At 41.5% G+C, this 10941-nt stretch overlaps 1 protein-coding gene across 1 annotated transcript; it reads left to right on the forward strand.

Moving 5' to 3' along the window:
* The first annotated feature begins 450 nt into the window (after positions 1 to 450).
* Positions 451 to 777, forward strand: LOC135112507 (uncharacterized). The gene has a single exon (XM_064026922.1). It carries the CDS (start codon positions 451 to 453, stop codon positions 775 to 777), a length of 327 nt encoding a protein of 108 aa, XP_063882992.1.
* Positions 778 to 10941: the final 10164 nt, after the last annotated feature.

Genomic DNA, 10941 nt, shown 5'->3' on the forward strand with positions numbered 1-10941 from the left:
TTCTAGATTTAATTAACGTTCATTTATTAGAATCTACAATGTTTCCCTTCCCCTTTTCCTTTGACTCACCGTCGCACTTCATGTTTTTAGAATTCATGACATGGTTTCTGTTCGTGACTACATCATTTTGTGTATAGATATATTCCTGCTTACTTTTTTTCAACATTAACGTATGATTATCTCATTTCTGCAGCGACGTATATTCCATTGACTTTAAATACGTACGTCTGTATCTCTTTATTCGTCTCCATGTGATATATCTGTCTATATGTGTATATATTTGTATATATTCTACCAAGTCCAGTTTTTATAACATGCAGGCCAGGCTTACACAAGCTTATCGTTATTGCAAATCTTACTTTCGTATTCCTGCCGCCCGGAGCACCAAGGCTCAGGGAACGCAAAAAATTCTGCACAAATGTTTTTTAGCTTCAATGCTGAACGCCGAACATGCTTCCCCTGCCCATCCCCAATCCCCCGCTCATCCTCCCACCCCTGCCTCATCCCATCCCCCAGTTCCCTGCACACCAGAACCCTCTACCGCCACCTCCACGCCTTACTGAACTGTACATACCTTCTACACATACGGCTGCACCTCCCACTCCACTCCTCACTCCACCCTCCTCCACTCCATCCTCCAGTCATCACTCTCCAATCCACTCCACACTCTACCCTTCCTCATTCCACTTCCAGGTATTCTTCCCCAACCCACTCTACTCCCCATTCTCTTCATCCCCACTCCTCTCCCTAGTCAGCTCTGTCCAAAACTACACTTAATTGCTTCAGCTCCTCTGCATTTTTCGCTCCTGTGAAACCCCGACACTTGCAGGGTACGTTCTTCCACACTGTCCTTCCCTACACTGCCACCATCCCCTTCTCTACACAGCCACACTCCCCTTCCCTATACTCCCACACTGCCTTCCCTACGCTCCCAGCCCGCCCGCCTCTCACCTCCCACGCAGTAAAGGTTATTCAGGCGTTATGGGGGAGAGAACTGCACTCGTATTTCGCTTTTATAAATCAACCAACGCCCTAAATCGAATCGCGTCATTTGCTCCACACACTTCGTACGCTGGAGTAAATTAAATGTTTGACTTTTCACAGTGCCTCATAAAAAAATTAACCTTCAAACGATTGTAATTACTCATCATTAAAAACTGCATGGACTACAGCTTTTTTTCCCTTTAATTCCTTTGTTGTGAGTCAGGTTTCCGGTAACTTGCTGGGAGAGGAAGAGGAAGGAAAGAGAGATCCTTAGTTGGGGAGGAAGAGGGAAAGGAAGAGTAAGATTGGATGTTGGGGACGATGGTGGGGAGGAAGAGAGGAAAACTGGGAGATTGGTGAGAAAGGAGGGGAGGAGATAGAAAGGCTAAGAGTTGGAGAGATAGGGAAAGGAATCAAGAGGGACGCTGAGAGCTGGAGAGAGAAAATGAAATGAGAGAGGGAGACTGGAAGTTAGGAAGGGAGAAGAGAAGAAAGGGAGGTAGGGAAATGGAGAGAAAGGATAGAGATATTGGAGAGACAGGGGTGGAAAGATGGAGACTGGGTGTTCAGAAGGAAGGATCCGAAAATGGAATGTGGGATCGAGAGACGGGGAGGGAGAAGAGTAGAAAGGGAGACTAGGAGGGAAGAGAAGTGCTTCGGAAGAGAGAAGGTCAAAGGGAGAGGAAATGTTTTGGAGGAAGTGAAGCGTTTGGGGGAAAGAGAAGCTTCGAATGGGGAGAGGGAGGTGTTTTCGGGCAGAAAGGAGTTGGGTGGACGAACGAAGGTTTTGGAGGAGGAGGAGGAGGAGGAGGCGGAGGAGGAGGACCAGAATGAGGGAGTGTTGATATCAGCCTGATATTACTGAAGTCAGCAATTTATTCTGTCGCATTAAGTGATTTAGGTGAAAATAGTAGTAGTAGTAGTAGTAGTAGTAGTAGTAGTAGTAGTAGTAGTAGTTGCAGTAGTAGTGGTGGTGGTGGATGGATGTAGAGAGAGAGAGAGAGAGAGAGAGAGAGAGAGAGAGAGAGAGAGAGAGAGAGAGAGAGAGAGAGAGAGAGAGAGAGAATAGAATTTGTGCCTTAATCGTGTTTTCGTTTTAATAAACAAATATATAGAGAAAATAAGAGTGAGGGAATTTTCTGCATTTTCTACCCTAATCTTGTTTTCGTTTTGATGAATTAAAAATGTAAATAAAATGAGAGAGAGAGAGAGAGAGAGAGAGAGAGAGAGAGAGAGAGAGAGAGAGAGAGAGAGAGAGAGAGAGAGAGAGAGAGAGAGAGAGAGAGAGAATATTCAGTTTTTCTCGTATATTCCCTCTCACTCTCACTTTCATTTTAATAGGTGGAAATACAAATAAATGAACACGTAACCGAAGTGAACCAATGCACATAATAATAATCTAATCAGGAGAGCCAGCTAATCTTGCCACTGATCGCATTAAGTGGAGTGGCAATGGAAAATAAGCCAATTAATCCACGTCTTAATAATTTGGATCATCCATTCGTGGGTAATTATTTGTGACCACCGAATGGTTTATTGCGTGTTTTTTGGATGTGCATGTTGAAATACCGGGAGTGGTGGTGGTAGTGGTGGTGGTGGTGGTAGTGGTGGTGTTGTCGTCGTTGTTGTTGCTACTGTTGTTGGGTAACTGTCAAACTCACCAAACACGCGTCGTTTATCTATAACTATCTGCCGCTAATCTGTTACTGTCTGTCCTTATTTGTCATTGTCCGTAGATTGATTGGTATTTCGCTCCCTTTACGTCCTGCCTCTCCTTTATTTCCCTTTTATTACGTCTGTTACTTCTCTGTGCCTTTGTGTGCGTGTCCATTGTCTGTCCATAGCGGTTTGCTACTTCCCGTGGTGTCTATGCCTGTCTGTGTCTGTCTGTGCTTAGCTGGTGCCGTCAGGGTGGGCGTGTCAGGCTAATTGGTTGCCGTGTGTGTGGGCTCCACCTAATTAGGTTTTAAATTGGAAGCTAAACGGCCCAGTTACCGCCATCAATGGGTCCCCTCTCCTGTCGCGATCATAGGCGTCACTGCTGCTGCTACTGCTGCTGCTATTACTACTACTACTACTGCTGCTACTGCTACTGCTATCACTACTACTATTACTACTACTATTAATGGTATTGCTGCTGTTGCTACTATTGCTACTACTACTACTACTACTACTACTACTGCTACTACTACTATTACTACTACTACTACTACCACCACCATCACCGTCACCGTCACTGTTATTACTGCTGCTGCTACGACTACTTTTAAAGATTAAACAAGGTATTATTAAGTAGTGTATTTTTCCCAGGTATCGGCAAAATATTTTTATCCTTGCGAGTTTCATCCTTTTATTTGGTTCTTGTTTTATGATCTCTTTCTCTTTCTCCTTCTCTTTTATACAATTGAATTTTCCTTTCATCTTTTCCTTCCCGTTCTATTTCAATATTTTTTTTTTCCCGTTTCTTCCTCTGTTTACTTGAAATTTCTTACGACCCTTTCTCTAATCCCCAATCCTTCAGTCCTCACTTAGATTTTCTCTGTCTTCGCCTCTCCTTTTTGCTTTCGTCTTTTTCATCTTCCTTAAATGATCCTGGTCATCCTTCTGGTCCTCGTCCTCTTCTCCTGCTGTCTCCTTCATATTTTTCATCTTTCCACTCTCCGTGTCGTCTTCCTGTTCTTCTTTTTCTTCTTGTTCTTCTTCCTCCTCCTTAAATTTTTCCACTCCTTCACACCTCTCGTGTTTCATTTCTGTAATATCACCACCTTCATCTTCCTTTCATCCACTCATTTTAGCTTCTGTCTTCCACCGCCCCCTTCTCTCTCTCTCTCTCTCTCTCTCTCTCTCTCTCTCTCTCTCTCTCTCTCTGAATAAAACAATAAGAAAAACAAAGCAGGTAATTCCATTGTGTTTTATTGAAGGTTAACTCATCTGGCCACAGACAGTTTCTCTACACCACCTTCACTTCTACAGGAGGGAACAGTTGGCAAGTGCAGGTACTGAACACAAAATAACACTTGCACTCCTTCGCCTATTACTTCTGTTTCGTCGCATTACTATGCTCGGCAAAAATATTTAAGTTTTAACGCGAGCATGTGAGCCATTCCAGGAAGTCCTGTAGAAAATGTTATGAAAAAAACAGGTTACGTGTTTTTGTGGACACCATAATTTTAGACAATCATCACAGGTTCCTGAGCAGGCGTTCCTGCTCAATTAGTCACGTGTTTGTATCGTATTGTTTTCGAAAGCCAGAGTAAACAAACACACAGAATATCCAGTAACATAACATACCTCGATTTCTAGTCCAGACAATCTCGGAAGCTCTGCCAAACAGTATGTATTGGGCGAGAATAGGAGATCACATCTGCCTCTGGACCAGAGGAAGCACTCGCCTGAGAGTATCTGAGAAAGAAAAAAAATGAAGGTTAAGTAATGTGATTTTTTTTTTGTTTTTTCCAGTGCAAGCAAGATATTCACGTGTTTTTGTGCATTTTTTTTTTAGTCATTTGAAATCTTTACTGCAGTCACTGACAAGAAGTTAAAAGGAAAACTTCAGTGTTAAGTAATGTAATCTTTTTTTCTTATTCATAGACCGGAGAAGCTTTGTACGATTCTTTTTCTTGAGTATTAGTTTTTCCTCCTCATGCCCTTTACTGCAGCCGTTAGTAGAAGATAAGGGCATAGCTTCAGTGATACATTGGATCCTTTCAACAAGTTCTCTCACAAAGGATCTTTCAGGACAGTGAATCCCACGCTACGTACTGTGAGATGGCTTATGTGCGCGGACAAGGGCCTGGCGTGGCGATACAACACAGCGGGGGTACTGAACTGGCTGGACTCCTGAGTGGTTACACGTCACGTCTGGCTTACCACCGAGTTTGTTCCCGAATGCCGTCTATGCTTTCCGTTTTCTGACCACATGGAAGTAGAAGGAATGGGTCTTTCAATATCTAGTTTTTGTCGATTTTTTCCATCACCGATCGCTGGAGATTCTGTAAAGTTAGAGCCGACGACCGTAAAGAAATCGCTGGTATGAGAAAGAAAAAAGTAATTCTCGTGAAATATTTGTAGCATGATGAAGAAATGACCTCGATACGTGCCTGCAGTTCATCTGTTTCTTGATATTTCATGACGTTTTCCTCCTCCTCCTCCTCCTCCTCCTCCTCCACCTCCTCCTCCTCCTCCTGGCAGTTCAGAGAGCGAGTGAGATGAGCCCTGCCTTAAAATTCCTCTCAATGATCAAAGCGTCTTCGTCCACCACGCTCCATTAGATCTGCAAACACGACATAAACGGAGGTGTCTGCTCTCTCTCTCTCTCTCTCTCTCTCTCTCCTCTCTCTCTCTCTCTCTCTCTCTCTCTCTCTCTCTCTCTCTCTCTCTCTCTCTCTCTCTCTCTCTCTCTCCCTGGGCAGTACTATCAAAGGAACAGCTGATCACATAAGGTAGACAGCTGATTGAAGGAAACGCGACAGCTGATTACATAGACAGACTGGATTATACTGTCATGATTGCTTCTCTCTCTCTCTCTCTCTCTCTCTCTCTCTCTCTCTCTCTCTCTCTCTCTCTCTCTCTCTCTCTCTCTCTCTTTCTCATTCATTGCTTGTCTCATTTCTCTTACTTTTTGGTCCATTTATTTCCAGTCTTTTCAGCAGCATGTTTCTTCTTTCTCTCTCTCCATTTCTTCTTTCGTATTTCTTTCGTATCGCCCTTTAATCATATTTTTTCAGTTTTTCTTTGTGTCATCAGATTTGTTTTTTTAATTTTTTTGCCTTTACTGTGCGATGATTCTGATATAAAGACCATGAGAGAGAGAGAGAGAGAGAGAGAGAGAGAGAGAGAGAGAGAGAGAGAGAGAGAGAGAGAGAGAGAGAGAGAGAGAGAGAGAGAGACGTAACTTCGTAGAGGTAATTTCACTGTTAGTTTGTCAGTTTAGATAGTTTGTTTGAATTGTTCCCTGAATTATTGACAAGGTCCGGGGAATTACTCACTCCTCTATGCCTTTGTCTTCCATTGTTTGTACGTTTATCTGTCTGTCTGTCTGTCTGTCTGTCTGTCTGTCTGTCTGTCTGTCTGTCTGTCTGCATGCCTGCCTGCCTGTTTTTACCTCATGCTGTGTTTGTATGTCTGTATTTTTTTTATTCATACTGTATTCCTTGTTTTGTTCGTCTTGTTTTCACCTCTTGTCTGTCTGTCTGTCTGTCTGTCTGTCTGTCTATCTTTTTTTTTTATCTTATTCCGCGCTTCTGTGTATATTTTTTCAACTTTTTAATTCTATTTTTGTTTCCTTTACATTCTCCTTTGCACTTGACTGCCTGCTTGTCTGTCTGTCCATCTGTCTGACTGCCTATCTGTCTGTCTGTTTGTCTGTCTGTTTATACTAATTCCCTTAATTATGTTGTCCACCTCAGTCACTCAGTCAGTGAATCTGTTTTCTAGATTAATGTTTGTTCTGTTTGGTGTTTGTATAAGTTTTGCTGTTATGCTAGAATGTATGTACGTATATGTGTATATGTATGTGTGTAAATATGTATGCGTGCATGGATTTATATATGTGTATGTATGTTAAAGTGAGTGTGTGTTTGTTCACCTGTGCACTTAACTAATTAGGCTGCTGGGAACAGGTGCGTAGGTGGAGAGGAGAGGCAGGGAGGGAGGAAGGGAGTGATAGGTGGGATTGAGCGGGGAGGATAGGGTGAGAGAGGGAGGGAGGGAGGGAGGGAGGGAGGGAGGAGGTAGAGGCTTGAGGGGATCAAGGTAAGGTAAACATGGCCCTTTTCAAGCTTGGCTGTCACGTGATAATTAGTTATTCCATGACGTCACAATGCCTCTTTCGTTGTCCTTTTTCTTTTTTATATATTTGCTTCTGTCTTTCCTTTCATCCTTCTATTGCTTCTTTTATTGTTTTCCTTTGTGTTCCTTTTCTTACATATTTAGTAGTGCTGATTTATTTTGATGTCATTAATTACATTTTTATTTTCGTTTATTGAATTCATGGTGTTTGTTATTTATTTATTTGTTTATTCGTTTATTGGCTTGTTCGTTTGTTTGTTTGTGTATAATGTGTTTAGTGTGTGTGTGTGTTTGGCTCTCTCTCTCTCTCTCTCTCTCTCTCTCTCTCTCTCTCTCTCTCTCTCTCTCTCTCCTATCAGTAATGTGAGTCGCCTTCAGGAAACTCGAGGGTCAACATTTGCCTCGCTGTCTTTAAGTTCCCGCCAATTGCCTCCCGACGAGAGAACTCCAGCGATTCAATGCTCAAGGAATTCAAATGCAGGAATGTTGTATTAATTCTTGCATGCAGCTTTCCTTCCATCACCGTTTTCTTTTTTCCCTTTTCATGGGATGCTATTTTATTTTGAGTTTTAGTTTATTTGTATTATTTTTTCATGTTTTTTTCGTTTTGTTTTATTTGTGCAGCTTATTTTGCTGTTTTTATTATGTATTTTCCCTCCCTCCCTCCCTCTCTCTCTCTCTCTCTCTCTCTCTCTCTCTCTCTCTCTCTCTCTCTCTCTCTCTCTCTCTCTCTCTCTCTCTCTCTCTCTCTCTCTCGAATTTCTGGCATATGCAAGAAATTTTTAGCGAATCATATTTATTTGATTTTTTTTAATAGTGTTTATGATAATTATCTTCACCGTTCAGTTAATTACTTATCAGATTTTTTATATATATATACATAATGAAAAGAAGAAATTTCGTATTAACTTTATTTTTCTTTCAATATTTTTTGTTTCAACATTAAGTGGTCATTTCCAGTTTCCTTGACGTTCGAGGGGATAATTATATGTTGTACAAAAATCCTGTATGAAGATTTGGCTAGGGTAGGTGAGGTTAGGTTAGGTTAGGTTAGGTTAGGTTAGGTTAGGTTAAGTTAGGTCAGATAAGTGAAGTGAGGTGAGGTTTGGTGAGGTGAGATAGGTTAGGTTAAGTTAGGTAAGGGTTAGGTTAGGTGAAATGAGGTGAGGTTACATTAGGTGAGATAGATTAGGCTAAGTTTGATGAGGATAGGTTGGATTAGGTGAAGTGAGGTGAGATAAGGTTAAGTTAGGTTAGGTTAGGTTAAATTAGATGAAATGAGGTGAGATAAGGTTAATTTAGATTAGGTAAGGTTTGGTTAGGTGAGGTAAGGTTAGGTTAGATAAGATGAGGCGAGGTGAGATGAAGTGACGTAAGGTGAAGTGAGATTAGATGAGAAATGTCAGGTCAGGTTAGGCTAAGTTAGGATTAGGATACAATCTCTTCCTACTATTCAACTTTTATATTTATCTGTTCATTTATCTTTCATCTTTATGTCATCCCAAAGTTTTACACGATTTCCTGCACGTCTGTTTGTTTTAGTGTATAGCGAGTGAAGGCGAAATTATGCAGACGGAACAGAAAGGTATGAGATGAGAAATTAGCACGAAAAAGGGCTAGAGCTTCAGGTGTAAAAAAATATGATTAGCGGTGCGGGGGGAAGGGGGGAAGGGACGAGCTGAGTCAAAAGAATTTATGCACGAAATGAATTAGTAAAATCTTGACGTGAAATCTTTTGGGGCTGTGTTTTTTTTTTTATTTGTTTTATTTTTAGTTTCTTGTTTTTTTTTTTTTTTTGCTTGTGGTGGTGGCGGTGGTGGTGATGGTGGTGGTGGTGTGGTGATGTGGTGAAATTTTGCTTCCAGTATTATTAAGGTTATTTTTGTTGTTGTTGTTGTTGTTGTTGTCATCATAATCATCACTACAGCTGTCAGGATTACTACTACTACTACTACTACTACTACTGCTACAACAATATCAACAACAGCAACAACAATTACAACAACAACCACCACCACCACCACTACCAGAACAACAACAACAACAACAACAACCGCTATTACCGTCGTGAGTGAGACGCGGTCCCCTTGAAGGTGTTTTCCCGTCACCCGTCTTCTTTTACCCCTTGTCAGCTGCAGGAGTGACGCGTTGGGCTTCAGAATGGAGTTCACCTTTGTTTTTAGCACCTGTGATAAGGAGGCGCGTATGTGTGTCACGTCGAGGAGGAGGAGGAGGAGGTGGTGGAGCTAGAGGAGGAGGGGGAATAGGAAGAGGAGGAAAAAGAAGGTAAAGAAGAACAATGGCAAAAAAGTAATGAAATTGTGCGATATTTAAAAGAGAGAAAAAAAAAAGTGTAAAAAATTAAGAACGAAAATTAGTATTCATAGAAAAACGAAGAAAATACGCGAGAGAGAGAGAGAGAGAGAGAGAGAGAGAGAGAGAGAGAGAGAGAGAGAGAGAGAGAGAGAGAGAGAGAGAGAGATTTGGTTTAACATCTCCCACTACGGGGCACCGCAGGACTGGGAGAGGAGAGAGTGGGACAATGGGAAGGGGGAGAGGAGAGAGGAGAGCGAAAGGGTGGGGAGGGGAAGGGAGGTGAGGGGAGGCAAGTGTAGTGGCATGCCTCCCCTGCATTCCCCAGGCTGAGGAATGCACGCCTACTTCATATTGGCTTTCCTGACCTTGCCTAGGCAGCAGGAATAGACGAGGAGGAGGAGGAGGAGGAGGAGGAGGAGGAGGTGGAAGAAAATGGAGAGGAGTTGAAGGTGGAGGGAGAGGATTTAGAGGACAGAAGGAGGACGAGGACGAGAAGGAAAATGAGATGAAGAAAAGATTGTAGACGAGAAGGAAAAGGAGAAAGGAAAGAACGAAATAGAGAGAGAAATTAAACGTATTGAGAAAAGAAGGAGGACAAGGAGGAGGAGGAGGAGGATGAGGAGAATATCTAATTAGAAGGAAGAATAGCTTACATGTGTAATAAAGTTGAGTTAGTAGTGGAAAATATAATAATAATGAAGAGAAAGTAGGGAAGTAAGAGAAAGTAAATAAAAGTAGGCGGGGCAGGGATGAAATAAGACGCTGAAGTAAATATTTTTATTCAAGAAGTCTGGAATGCAAAATTAATCGTGGAAAGAAAAGAGAACATGGTATAGCAGGAGGCGGAGGCGGAGGCGGAGGCGGAGGAGGAGGAGTGTAAGGAGAGAGAGAGAGAGAGAGAGAGAGAGAGAGAGAGAGAGAGAGAGAGAGAGAGAGAGAGAGAGAGAGAGAGAGAGAGAGAGAGAGATAAAAAGAGGAAGAATGAAGAAAAGTTGAAAAGATGAGAGAGAAGCAACAGCAGATTATCTTCATTTGCAAAAGAAGAAAGAAATTATGCAAAAATAAGTTGAAGTGAGATATTGAAACAGTCAAACATTGTAAATAAAACTGTGAGGCCCATCCAATACTGAGTGATACATGCTGATGAAAAGATAAATTAACGTCAACTAAAAAGCTGCGCATGAAAACAAACACATCTCTCTCAATCTCACAAAAAAAAAAAAAAAAAAAAAGAAAAAAACATATATTCATTCCTCTTGCATTCCTGGAATATTTTTTGAAATCGAGGTAAACTCAACGTACAATACTGAGAATTCATTTAAACCTAGAAAAGCCAAAAAGAAAAAAATTAAGAGAGAAAAATGAAATACAGTTAGTTTACTATTGTTTTTACTCTATGGAAGGTCAAGGCAAGCAGGTCAGTGACTCGCCCTTCTCTCCATCCCTTTAAGTTCTGTACTTTCAGGAATCATAAAAAGAGAATGAGCTTTTAGAATCGGTATAATTTTAGTCTTACCTACGCTCCATGCAGAAAGAAAACGGGAAAAAATGGTAATGAGGGATTGGAAGCAAAAATAGTGAAAAAGAAACTCTCTCTCTCTCTCTCTCTCTCTCTCTCTCTCTCTCTCTCTCTCTCTCTCTCTCTCTCTCTCTCTCTCTCTCTCTCAGGATTAAAAAGTTGTATGCTTAAAACATTGGTTGATTGTTTCACATAACTGGTGATATTTAAACTTTTTGAGCGAAACGTTTTGTGTGAGTGAGGCACAGGAGGGAGGTGGATTATGTGTGTGTGTGTGTGTGTGTGTGTGTGTGTGCTCAAAATTTTACCTAAACTATAAAACACTGAACTCT

This window comes from Scylla paramamosain, chromosome 24 (assembly GCF_035594125.1).
Source record: "Scylla paramamosain isolate STU-SP2022 chromosome 24, ASM3559412v1, whole genome shotgun sequence".
In the NCBI taxonomy this organism is placed as follows: domain Eukaryota; kingdom Metazoa; phylum Arthropoda; class Malacostraca; order Decapoda; family Portunidae; genus Scylla; species Scylla paramamosain.